This window comes from Paroedura picta, chromosome 5 (assembly GCF_049243985.1).
Source record: "Paroedura picta isolate Pp20150507F chromosome 5, Ppicta_v3.0, whole genome shotgun sequence".
NCBI lineage: Eukaryota > Metazoa > Chordata > Lepidosauria > Squamata > Gekkonidae > Paroedura > Paroedura picta.
Window position 1 is genome coordinate 58,231,009 of NC_135373.1, and position 13,180 is coordinate 58,244,188.

The following is a 13,180-nucleotide window of genomic DNA, read 5'->3' on the forward strand; positions in this document are numbered from 1 at the left end:
ACAATTTGGTGATCCAAGGAAGTCAGCATGGATTTGTCTCCAACAGGTCCTGCCAGACCAACCTAGTTTCCTTTTTTGACCAAGTAACAGGTTTGCTGGATCGGGGAAATTCGGTTGATGTCATTTACTTGGATTTTAGTAAAGCTTTTGACAAGGTTCCCCATGATGTTCTGATGGATAGGTTGAAGGACTGCAATCTGGATTTTCAGATAGTTAGGTGGATAGGGAATTGGTTAGAGAACCGCACTCAAAGAGTTGTTGTCAATGGTGTTTCATCAGACTGGAGAGAGGTGAGTAGCGGGGTACCTCAGGGTTCGGTGCTCGGCCCGGTACTTTTTAACATATTTATTAATGATCTAGATGAGGGGGTGGAGGGACTACTCATCAAGTTTGCAGATGACACCAAATTGGGAGGACTGGCAAATACTCCGGAAGATAGAGACAGAGTTCAACGAGATCTGAACACAATGGAAAAATGGGCAAATGAGAACAAGATGCAATTTAATAAAGATAAGTGTAAAGTTCTGCATCTGGGTCAGAAAAATGAAAAGCATGCCTACTGGATGGGGGATACGCTTCTAGGTAGCACTGTGTGTGAATGAGACCTTGGGGTACTTGTGGATTGTAAACTAAACATGAGCAGGCAGTGTGATGCAGCGGTAAAAAAGGCAAATGCCATTTTGGGCTGTATCAACAGAGGCATCACATCAAAATCACAAGATGTCATAGTCCCATTGTATACGGCACTGGTCAGACCACACCTGGAGTACTGTGTGCAGTTCTGGAGGCCTCACTTCAAGAAGGACGTAGATAAAATTGAAAGGGTACAGAGGAGAGCGACGAAGATGATCTGGGGCCAAGGGACCAAGCCCTATGAAGATAGGTTGAGGGACTTGGGAATGTTCAGCCTGGAGAAAAGGAGGTTGAGAGGGGACATGATAGCCCTCTTTAAGTATTTGAAAGGTTGTCACTTGGAGGAGGGCAGGATGCTGTTTCTGCTGGCTGCAGAGGAGAGGACACGCAGTAATGGGTTTAAACTTCAAGTACAACGATATAGGCTAGATATCAGGAAAAAGTTTTTCACAGTCAGAGTAGTTCAGCAGTGGAATAGGCTGCCTAAGGAGGTGGTGAGCTCCCCCTCACTGGAAGTCTTCAAGCAAAGGTTGGATACACACTTTTCTTGGATGCTTTAGGATGCTTAGGGCTAATCCTGCGTTGAGCAGGGGGTTGGACTAGATGGCCTGTATGGCCCCTTCCAACTCTATGATTCTATGATTCTATGAAAACAGCAACTCACCCGGTCACCTATGACTGGCCAGTGATCAGGGAGGGGATGGTTTATTTTTGCCCACAGATGATGGATACTGGAGCCTGTAGGCTTTTTTCTTGCATTTCCTTCAAGACAAGTTCCGTTGAAATTGCGAAGGGCAAAAACTATAAAGAAACATTTTCAAATTGTAAATGTGTTTTGATTCTTTTTTATTTTTGAGACTATGCATATTGCCCATCTTTTCCTTGAGTTTAACAGCATTATATATTTTGATCTTACACTCTATTTTTAAACTCCACTTTTCTGGAAAAAATGATGCCTCAAATGTATATTTTTATTCAATATACCTATTTAGAAAATGTATATGCAACCTCTTTAGAGAGCTTCTTTTATTTTGTGGCTTGTAAAATCAGAATAATTGATAGCCTACTAGAAGCCCAGCGGTAACAAAAAACAAAAACCCAGCAAGAGCATAAAAACAGCACAAAACATTTAGTAGCCTAATACGATCTTAAAAAAATAGTTCTCAGGCTAGAAACAGACTATAAAAGCAATTTACAAAGACAGCCATGCAATTGTATGTAGAGTTACTCCAGTCAAAGCCTATTAGCTTTTTGTGGAAGACTGGGGAATCAAATCTGGTTCTCCAGATTAGAGGTCACCACTCTTAGCCACTAACCATGCTGACTCTCAAGAGTAAACACCAGGCAAGTCTGAAGAGGCAAGGCATTCAGGCAAGGGGCCACCACTGAGAAAGCCCTGCCTCTGGTTGCTACCCACTTGTCCAGATGGGGACACAGAGAGTGGGGCTCGTAAAGAGGACCTTAAGTGATGAGCTGGGCCTCTGGCAGTCACCTGACTCTTCTTTTCCACCGTTTTTCAATGGCTTCATGGCTAAAAAAGAGATAAAGAAAAAAACAAAATAGCAAGGATTTAAGAGGCGGTCGCACCTTATAAGTGAACAAATATATTGTAGTGTAAGTTTTCATAAGATAGGCATAGGCAACTCCCCATTTTGGTCAGCACCCAGTATCTGGTATCAGCCCAAGCATCTGAGACAAGACTCTGGAGGTGGTGGTAGAATACTCCTGCAGCCATCGTATGGCTTGAACCTCTGAGGTGCTGGTAATTCTTACTTCCATGGCACCTGACCAAGCATAGTTCTCTTCCCCCACCTGCCCCTGGTTTCTTGGCATGCCAGCATCTTCAGAGGTACATGCTGGGGTTTATTTATTGTTTTAGCCCTTGGGCCAAACACATTCCTTGTCCATAGGATAGAAACTAGGGATCTCACAATTAGTTTGTCTTCCATTTATTTTACATGTGCTGACCAATTTGAAATGGAACTTCCCAAAAGGTGAATTGTAATTTTTTTTTTAAGTGGCACAAGATGTCCTGTACACACAGTTTGCCTTTTCTGACATAGTTGTTTTTCCTACTTCTGTGATTAAACTTGCTGTTTCTTTTGCTCAGCAAATGTCAGCTGAAAAGATGGTGGTAATAAATTCCTTTTATAGGATCCAAGACATTAAGTATTTGCATCCAGGGACTGCTTGCACACTAGTCTGGGATGGATGCAGGTGGGGTAGCTGTGTCGGTCCGAAGCAGCAATACATGCTGGTATGCTTCTTCATAACTGTGACCTGTTTCCTTCTCCAAAACAGGGAAGACAACTCACTGCAGTCCCCAGATGCCTGCAGAATTCATGGGCACCTCTACGTTAACAAAGTGGCAGGAAACTTTCACATAACTGTGGGCAAGTATGTTCATTTTGTTTACTGAGAACCATACAAGCCAGCCCTCCTTCCTTCATCAAAGTTTGGGGTATTCTGTTCTTGGCATCTGACCACATGACGGTTCTTTCAGTGACTTCTGATCTTGGTATTCACATAAGAGGCAGCTTTTGCTGAAGAGAAACTGATGATCTTTTGCTGGACCAGCAGCGTGCCTTTTAACCACATCCAGCAACAATAGAACTTGTTCTCAGTCATTGTTTTCCCTATTTTTGATTTACATTTTTTAAAATTCTTGTTTTGCATCCTCCTGGGAACATAACGATTTTTTTAAAAGGTTTTTAAAAAACCTTTATCTCCGCTTGCCTGCCACTCATTGGTCTCTCCAAATTTGAGCTACTTATCACTCCTGTCCTATTTCCTTTTTCCATCAACCCATTACTTGTTCTGCCTGTTGCATAACCATGTTTTAGATTTTTTTTAAATGTCCTTGGGGATTATTTTTTTCACTAAGACCAGATAAAAAGTTATCTTTTCTGCCTCTGTAGCTGAATTTCTTGCTTGTTTACACTTCCTGCTCTTAGATTCATAAGTTCTGTAAACTTATACTGAAGCAATGTGAAAGTTATTCGTTTTTTAAGTTGATGGCCTGGGCTATAAGCCACATCACTTCCTTGTGCTGCTGCATTCTAAGTCCTGTATCTGTTAAATTGTATTTCATTCTTTTGCTGCGTTCCCAGAAGAGTATCCACTGCACAGTCTGCTGTATAGCAAGCCATGTGCACTAACCAGAATGGAGCCTCTTTAAAAATGGTTCTGCTGAGTTTAGTAAGTGAAGACACAGAGCAATTTTGCCCTTCAGTGTGGATCTTAGCTAAAGCCCTGTTATTGTCTGAACAGCAACTTATTTGTGTTGAGGTGCTGAAATGCTTTGTTATGCACTGTGGTGTATGTTTAAAAGAGCAAAAGTGGTTTTGTAAAGAAGTGTTATCTTGAAACTGGTTATCTGCTCTGAAAAGTTTGTAAACAGTCTGTTTTCATAGCATTCTTTGATTCTGAAATTCTGTTCTCTCTCTCTTCTCCTCAGGGCAATTCCCCATCCAAGAGGCCATGCGCATTTGGCAGCCCTTGTGAGCCATGAGTGTAAGCCTCCTTTGTTATCTTGCAGAGACATTACTATCAATGAGCTCTTCCAGGCTTATTAATAGTAGCCAGAAATGTTGCACATTGAAGTGCTCTGCAGTGTTGCAAGCAAAAAGAATACTGTATGCAGAGGCTTGGCTGAGACTGACAACTGAAGCTAGTGTTTTGAGGGTCAAGGGGTGGAATCATATTTTATTCATTTATTTTTCAATTTATACCCCGCCCCTCCCAGCATGCAGACTTGAGTTGGTTTCCCTTGTTTACGTCTATAAAACATAATGGTAAAATTACAATCTCTCAATAATTTAACTTAACATGGTTTACAGTACAAAAGTGATGCCCTCCTAAGTTTATTGAAGTCAATGAGTTCAGAAGGGCCTAATTTTGTTTAGGATTGCACTTTGCATATACCCATAAATTGTTTTGGAACTATAGCTATTTTGATGCTTGAGCTTTAATTCTGTGTCTTTTTCAATGTTCTGTATTTCAGCATACAACTTCTCCCACAGGATAGATCATTTATCTTTTGGAGAACTCATCCCAGGGATTATTAATCCTTTAGATGGTACAGAAAAGATTGCATCAGATCGTAAGTACTTCCCCCTAGATAGGAGCAAGCCTGAGGTGTTAGTCATCTTTATCGTACAGTAGGAATGTATTTTCTTAGCGGGGAGTGTGCATGTATTACAAACATGTCCATGTAAAGCTATCTAATTTTTGCAGAAGGTCATTCTCTACCCCACAATTGATCTGCAATGTGCCCCCCCCCCTCAGGGCTCAAGGGCGAAGCCCAGCTTTGGGCAAAAAATTCATCAGGTGCACAAGACCTGCCCAGTGAAAGGAGGATGTGCTTATCTCCCCACTGGCCAGTTTCACCATGGTCTTGTGTGCCAACAAGAGAACATTTTCTCACATCTCTGTGCTCACTGCATCACCCTGGCTGCCATGAGGAAGTCTTTGGAGTTCCTCCTCCTTTCTCTCTGCTTTCTAGCCATGTGCTGTTGAAGGGAGAAGGAATCAAGCGCTGCCTGGCTGCATTCCTTGCCACTTAGGGCAACCACTTCCTGTGTGTTCAGTCAGCAGCTCGGATGTCAGCAGTCTTAAGCAGGGCTCCGGAACAGGCTGTATTATATGCAGTTTCATAGAGAGCTAAGATCTGACAGAAAGGTAGTCTGTATTATATATTTCCAGTATTATATGTATATAATACAGGAAATATATAAAAATAAACGAGTCAACCCAAATAATAATCCTGCTTCTTGGCTGGACTGTGAGCCATGGGCCAGTAGCCTGAGTCCTTTGGCTCTTGATGTTCATCTGGCACCCATGCTTCTGGCCATGCCTGTGTTTTATTCCTGCAACGTGGGGGGGGGGGGGTGACAGTTATTCAGGAGGATTCAGCTGCTCCTCCCAACCCTTCCTCTCTTGCACACACACTGCACACAGCAAAGGCTGCTAGAAACTCTGCGGTTCTCAGGGGGTTTGATAAATATACATTGCAGTGAAACCACCAAAGGATTTGGCATTTTCTTCCCAGGTTTGTTCAGGCTTTTAGAAACCTCGAATATGCCAGACCAAACAAATTGCCGTGAGTCTGTCTCTTGATGTTGAGTCTTGATATAATTGCTGCCTTTTTCTTTTGCCTTCAGATAACCAGATGTTCCAGTATTTTATCACAGTTGTGCCAACAAAACTCCATACATCTAAAATATCAGCAGAAACTCATCAGTTTTCAGTGACAGAAAGGGTAAGGCCATGGTGAGGGACAACCTGTGGATGGCTGATAGTGTTTATTTACTTATCTTTCCTGTCTCTCACCCCTCAATTTTATTTTACATTTTGCATTACAAACCAGAAGAGAAGGACACAGAGAAAATAGTGTATAGAGCCAAGATTGTATGTTTCCATATTTCCTTTCACCTACTCTTTCCTTAGTGCCCTATGTGTAAAGTAGTGTCCGACCCATCGCGACCCCATGGACAATGATCCTCCAGGCCTTCCTGACCTCTACCATTACCCGGGGTCCATTTAAATTTGCACCGACTGCTTCAGGGACTCCATCGAGCCACCTCATTCTCTGTCATCCCTTTCTTCTTTTGCCCTCAATCGCTCCCAGCATTAGGCTCTTCTCCAGGGATCTAGCACAGTCCTTCCTTCTCATGAGGTGGCCAAAGTATTTGAGTTTCATCTTCAGGATCTGGCCTTCTACGGAGCAATCAGGGCTGATTTCCTCTAGGACTGACTGGTTTGTTCGCCTTGTAGCCCAAGGGACTCGCAAGAGTCTTCTCCAGAGTTCAATGTATTATAATACATCCTGTAAAAATGTCCAATTTTTATTTATTTTATTCTTGGACACTTGCATTTTATTTTGCATTGTTGCTATGACTTTATTTGCTAATGCAGTAAAGACTGATCACTAAAACAAAATCCTCCAGTACACTTTGGCAGAATATTCTATTCCCAAACTTTCCATTAAACAGGTATGTGTAACTGTTTGTCACCAGTGATTCATTCTGCCTTCTCTTTAACCAGTCCTAAGGAGATGAAAATTTCCATTTTGAAACCCGAACTTTTTCTTGTGTTTGATCTCATGTCACAACTGTGCGTCTGATTGATCTGTCCTCCCTATTGTTGCTCTTCAGGAAAGGGTGATCAACCATGCAGCTGGCAGCCATGGGGTGTCAGGGATCTTCATGAAATACGACATAAGTTCCCTGATGGTGACAGTGACAGAAGAGCACATGCCCTTTTGGCAGTTCTTGGTTAGACTTTGTGGTATCATTGGAGGAATCTTCTCTACTACAGGTATAGAGACACAGGCAAAAGCGAGTGCTGTAGCAAAAGGGAAAATGCAAGTAAAACAAGTTACATGCTAAACAAAGACTATCATATTGTATTTTGTTGCTTTTTCCCAAAGTATTTGTGTTGGCATCATCATGTTTTTCTTATTTTGTCTAATAAAATAATAAATATTTTTTTAAAAGCCTAAAGAAAGACAAAGGTGGTGATTGAAATGTCTGTCTGAGCTGTGGTTCTGTGGCTGACAAACAGCCAATAGATGAGGAACTTGAAATTTGTCATTTAAATATTACTTATTGCATTTTTATTTCACCTCTCTCCCATAATGGGCTTACTTAGTCACCATGTTCCTAGTCTGTCTTAGTTATTGAGACTCAAGGCAGATTGTGTAAGTCAGTGCAGTCGAAAGGCTAAGGCATCCCGTAAGCAATGTGATAGCACTTGGAGTACAGAAATCTGAAACAAAGCATAACGTATTAGACATGCTGTGTTAAACAATGCACAAAAGGTATTTAAACAAAGTAGCAAGACTAAGATAATAAATAGTAGCCCATAGTCCCATTTCCTGTTTAAAAGCACCTTCCAGAACCATTCTATTATCGCCCTATTCCCTTTATTAAAAAGGCCATCCTGAACAATTCTGTTTTCCGCGGAATGGTAGAAGTATGGGGGCCTTCCCGAACTCTTCATGCTGGACTCAGAGTTGATTTCTGTGAGATGTCCTGGTGCTTCAGATGAAATTGCCCTCCCAGGTCGTTCATCCCTTGGTCTGGGTCTTTGCTGAAGCCTAAGATTGTGATGTTCTTTGTAGCAGCAGTGCATCTTTCATTAGATCACTGGGCCAAGTGCCATGCACATTCATGGCACTCTGTAAAACTGAGAGGCTTGGGCAACAGTGCTCTATGGCCACAATGCAGTGATTTTAATGCGTTGCTTAGCAAGTGGAGGTTCATCAGTCCTGGTGCAGCTGTTTGCTGATATGCTGGCTTCCACTTGTGGGGGTGAAATGTGCCAGAGCACACAGAGGACAGACTTCCCTTTGCCTTGCTCAAAGCACCTAAGGTCCAGTGTGATGGCCCTCATCTGTCTTGTGGCTCTTTGGTCTTGTCTTCCACAGCTCAAGCAAAAGTTATCTCTGCCAAGCTGGACGATTCCAGAAATACAGCAAAGGAGAGAAAGAATCTGTCCAGTGGCTTAATTAAAGATCAAAAGTTTAAGAGTCTCTGTTATCTCTTTTATTTACACTTGGACTCTGCTAGTACAGGCCCTAGATTGTATTCGGTTTTCAGTGCTTTCGTCAGTGGCAAAATTCTTTCAGATTCTTTCTCTCCAAAGCTGGACATCTAAGTAATATGAGCAATCGTGCACAAACCTTTAGGTTTTAATCGGGGCAATTACCAAACATGTTTTTATTTCCTGCAGTTGTGGTTGTCATCTGCTAGGGCAGTGGTCCCCAACCTTTTTATCACCGGAGACCAGTCAACACTTGACAATTTTACTGAGGTCCGGGGGGGGGTGGTAGTCTTTTGCCAAGGGATGTCGCCGTCGCCTGAACCCCTGCTCCACTTGCTTTCCTGACGGCGCCCCTGACTTCCTGCCGCCCACTGGGGGGGGGGGCGCTGCCAGCAGCAGCTGCGCAGTGCCATGCTAAGGGAGAGCCCCAGCCATGGCGGCCGCGGGAGAGCACCAAAAGTGAGCTGGCGGCAGAGTGGCAGGGCAGCCCCCGAGGCAGCAGCTGGGGAGGAGGACGAGGAGGAGCCACGGCCCGATACCGACTGATCCACGGACCGGTCCCGGTCCCTGGACCAGGGGTTGGGGACCACTGTGCTAGTGTACAGTCAAACCCTCTTCGACCATGGATCACTTAAAAAAAAGATGTACATCCACATGTGCTAAGCATACACTTTAAAGTGTACAGTGCGAATATGGTGTATGTCTGTTATTCAGACATTTTGATATATTGTCTGGTTTCTCCCTTTGATATAGTGACTGGTTTGTTTGTAATTTGTTTTTAATTTGGTGTGAGTTGGTATTTTGTTTTTAGGTATCATTATTGGTCATTTTGAGTTCTTCATAGGAGAAAGACAGGCTAAAAATCTCTTCAACAAATAAGCTCAATTATACATCTCGGGAAATTAGAACTGGTTTTAGTTCCCTGTTGAATTTATACTGTGTGGTGAGTCTCTTTATGATGTGTGGGAAGGGCTTCTACCTTGTGATTCCAAAGCTCTGTCAAGAACAATTATATAATCTTATCTCAGTTTTTTAGAACTGAATACTTTTGGGGTTTGTTTTTAACCAATCAACCTGTTCTCACATTGCAGGGATTTTACATGGCATTGGAAGATTCATTGTGGAAATTGTCTGCTGCCGTTTCAAGTTAGGCTCTTCTAAATCTGCATCTGTAAGTGTATTCTCTGCAATGTCCATTCATGTTGAAAGATAATGGATGGATCTTCTGCCGTGTGAGTGGAAGGGCACTCATGTAAGCAACATTTTCTGCCAGCTCCTTCCCTCTGCAACTTGCTGTGGACCCTGAAATTGTGCCTCCAGAGTCAGTGGACCCTTTGGGAATAATGTGGTGGCAAGGAAGGGAATCTACAGCAAGAAGGGGGAAATCAGCAAAATCATCCCACCCATGTGTCCACTGGAGAAATTGAGAAGATGGTCAGGAGCCATGTGGGTTGCAGATTGGGAGAAAATTAAGGAAGTAGATCTTCAGACTAAGTGCTCCTTATCTGTTGAAATTTGTCTCACAGGGAACATGGTCCAGTTTCTTTAAATAGTGTGAACCCAAACTGACAACAAAATGCATGAAGAGAAATCAGATCATTCAGTGACTTACATCTGCTTTTACATAACTAGCATCCTTCTGCTTTCAAGATTCCAGTTTTTAAATGAACTCAGGATCTTTGGCCAGAAAAATGAGTTTAGTAGAGAATAGGGTCATGGGGCAAGCAACAGTAGTCGCCATGGAAGAGAGATAGACAGGTAGCAATTATGATGAGTGAAACCACTCTCCAGTCTGGTCACCCTCGAGTGCTCAACCATCACCAGCAAAGTGCACTCAGGTTACTAAGCTCTCACCCCTCCCTCCATGACTGTAAGGGCTAGTAATTTATGCCTGATTCTTGCAGTGCAATCAGCATAACCCCCGAAGCAAAGCTCTTGAGTCCGGATTGAAATCTTAGTTTGTCAAGATCTCCATAACTAAGTATACACCAATTATGATGGACTAGGAAGCCTTTTAATAGGTATCTAGGAGCTTGATGGACCTCAGGATATGGAACATATGAATCAAGTTTATACTAAGTCTCACTATTGGTCCACTATCACTGGGTCAATAGTGTCATATCTAATGGTCATTCATGGACCTTTCTAAATCTTGAATCCACCAAATTTCAAGCATGTGACAGGAAGTCACATGACATGGTAGGGCTTAGAGTTAGGACCTCACAGGCACCAGGGCTAAGACTGTAAGCAGGAAACAAAAAGAAACAGGCGCGGGAAAAAACAACCAGACAACGAAGATGTATTGTGGTGAGCAGGGGTATGCACTTTTGACAAGAAAAGGGGTATTTTTTTCAGACTTGGGTATCAAGGAGGACATACAGGTATTCCTTACTATCCAGGTCCCCCAATACTGTGCTAGAACTTGGATTCAGTTTTTTTTTAATTCTGAAATTTGGGGGGGAGGAGCAACATCATTCCTTCTGGCTGGAATGGCTGCTTTATAAATAAAGACACACAAATAGGCACCCTTGTCCTGCCTGCCCATTAATGACTCCCAAGTTTCAAGCAGACTGGATCAAAGGATCCAATTCTATAGAACCCTGAGGTGATACTTCTTAAATCTCTGATTTTCACTGCGTTCTGCCACTAAATTGTAAATATGTGCATACAGGATTGGGTGGACAGCAAGTACTTAGTGACATGAATTAACAAGAAATGTCAATGATGAATTCTCTTTTGTTTTGCTCTATCTTTGGTAGGTCACGCATCAAGATGGTCATTTAAACAACCATGTACCTCTCACGACAGATGACACTATGCATTAGCCTTCTACAGAAACTGTTTTTGCTTTCTTTCTGCCTGATGCAGAAGACATTTTTTAATAACAAGAAACATTGTGCAATATGTTGAGACAGCGCTTGATCAGGAGTAGGAAAAAACAAACAACAAGACACTTTAAAAAAAAATCCTACCTGTGTGACGTGTTTCTCCTTTTGGAATTCAGACAGAGACCAAGAAATCCCATGAGATCAGTCTCCTCTTGAAGGAACAGGATCGGTATGTGGATGCGGTTAACACTCAAAACAGTTTCACAGGAAATGCAATTGGTCATTGAAATATCAACAGAGACCCGTTCCCGAATTCTTGTGCTACAGACTCCCACAAATGCTAATGTACAGAGGAGTGAAGAGCAGAGGGATGTGTGTGTTCAGCATGCAGTGTAGCAAAGAAAATTATCAGAAACAACTACTGGACTTCTCGTTTTCCAAAAAACTAGAGTGCACAATTTGTTTGTTCCTGTTAATAGCAACAGCAGTGGTTCTCAACCTTTTCTTCGCTGAGACCCCAGCTTCAGTGCCGAAGCCCAGTGGGGACCCAGCCTGAGGAGCTGCCAGCTAGCAGTGCGGAGGCATTTCCACCAGCCCCCCCAGCTGGGGCCATGGGTGACCCCCCGCAGGAGGTGACTGGAGGGGGGCAAGGGCCCTGCCTGGGGGAGGGGGCTGCTGCTGCCGCCACCACCGCATCGACATTGCTCGCTGTCCTGCTCCGGGCCGGGCTTGGCATGCGTCTTACTCACTTGGCTCACCGCTTCTCTCTTTTCTCCCAAGGTTGAGAACCACTGGGCTACAGGAATGTAAATTCTATGACATAGAAACAGAAAACAGGCCATCTATCGGCAATAGATTGTGTGGATGAAGTTTGTACCTTTAAAAATATAGCATATTTTTAAACAAATCCATTCACATCTAGGAGAAAAAGAATCTAGGAAGGGCAAGGAGTACCCTTGTTTGCTTATTAAATCCACAGCTGTGAATCTTCTAGAGAAGTTGTAGGTTCTTTCCTTGAAAGCCACACCAGCATTCATTGAAAATAATTCAAATTTAGGCAAATCTATCAACTTCTTGTAAAGCCACCTCTTTGTGCTACTCTCCTGATACTTCTCCCATCCCCTCTCCCCCACCCCCTACTCCTGAAGTTAATAGTGGACATCTAAGCATCCACAAAGTGGAATGACACAAGTTCAGAATAGTAGTTTAGGAAAAGACTTCAGTGAATTTGAGTGTGCTGGTTGTGAACCCCAGTGCAACAAGGCAAGTACATTCATGCAGATGGTGCACCTGCCAAATTCCACCTGATCTTCACAGATCCTAATATAGCCCATCCTTATTGAGGGATAGGTAGTGAATTAGTGTTTGGTCAGTGTCAGTTTTTCCAAGACTTGACTGAAGGAAATAAAAAATGGAATGGTGGATGGTTTCTCTCATCCTGTCAACAGCATCCCCTGCACTGCCAAAACTGAAGCTGCTACTGGGGAGTACTACTCTGCAACAGTCAGTGCATACCAGTCAGGGGCTTTATGAGCAGAAAAGGGGTGCACTCCTTAATGAATTGATTTGCCGTGCAGGGGAATACTTTTCGCCAAAGAAACCAACAGACACTTAATGGCATTAAACAGGCCACAACTTTTATTAATGATAGAGCGTTGACCAGCATGGGGGAGAATCGAACCAGCCCTCTTGTGGTCCCCTGACCACAAGGCAGCCACATGCAACATCATCAGGTATGCACGAGGCCCTCCAACACCCCATCGGGCTCCCCGTGCCCCCAATGCCCTGATGGATGAAATGGGGAGGTGACCACCTTTTGGGAACCCGTTGAGGCGTGAACCCCTGCTGGGTTCCGGGCCACCCAGAAATGCGGATCTGCCGTCCCAGCTCATCCACTGTGAGTGATGGCCTCCTGGCACCGCTTACCCACAGCCTCTTACGGAGGCCCCGCACAAAAGCATGACAGCACGCAGGCTGGGCTTGCTTGCCAATGGTTCCTCCCCCATGCCCAAAACCCGCCAGTTGTGACAATGAAGATTTTAGCAATATACCAAACATAAACATAAGCATATAATTATATGTAAATTCTTAACATTTTTCTATTTATCTTAACTTCAAAACAGCTGGCACAATGCCAGAGAGAAATTACATTGAATTTGTATAACCCCACGTAA

At 43.3% G+C, this 13,180-nt stretch overlaps 1 protein-coding gene across 2 annotated transcripts in view; it reads left to right on the top strand.

The window, feature by feature from the left end:
- The window catches only part of ERGIC2 (ERGIC and golgi 2), a 32,126-nt gene extending 18,946 nt beyond the window's left edge, over positions 1 to 13,180 (top strand). For both annotated transcript variants that reach the window (XM_077338192.1, XM_077338193.1), the window contains exons 9-15: positions 2,935 to 3,030; positions 4,091 to 4,146; positions 4,637 to 4,735; positions 5,796 to 5,893; positions 6,789 to 6,951; positions 9,270 to 9,349; positions 10,938 to 13,180. In XM_077338192.1, coding sequence (XP_077194307.1) covers positions 2,935 to 3,030; positions 4,091 to 4,146; positions 4,637 to 4,735; positions 5,796 to 5,893; positions 6,789 to 6,951; positions 9,270 to 9,349; positions 10,938 to 11,003 — 658 coding nt within the window. In that variant the 3' untranslated portion in view covers positions 11,004 to 13,180. The remainder of the gene's footprint in view (positions 1 to 2,934; positions 3,031 to 4,090; positions 4,147 to 4,636; positions 4,736 to 5,795; positions 5,894 to 6,788; positions 6,952 to 9,269; positions 9,350 to 10,937) is intronic.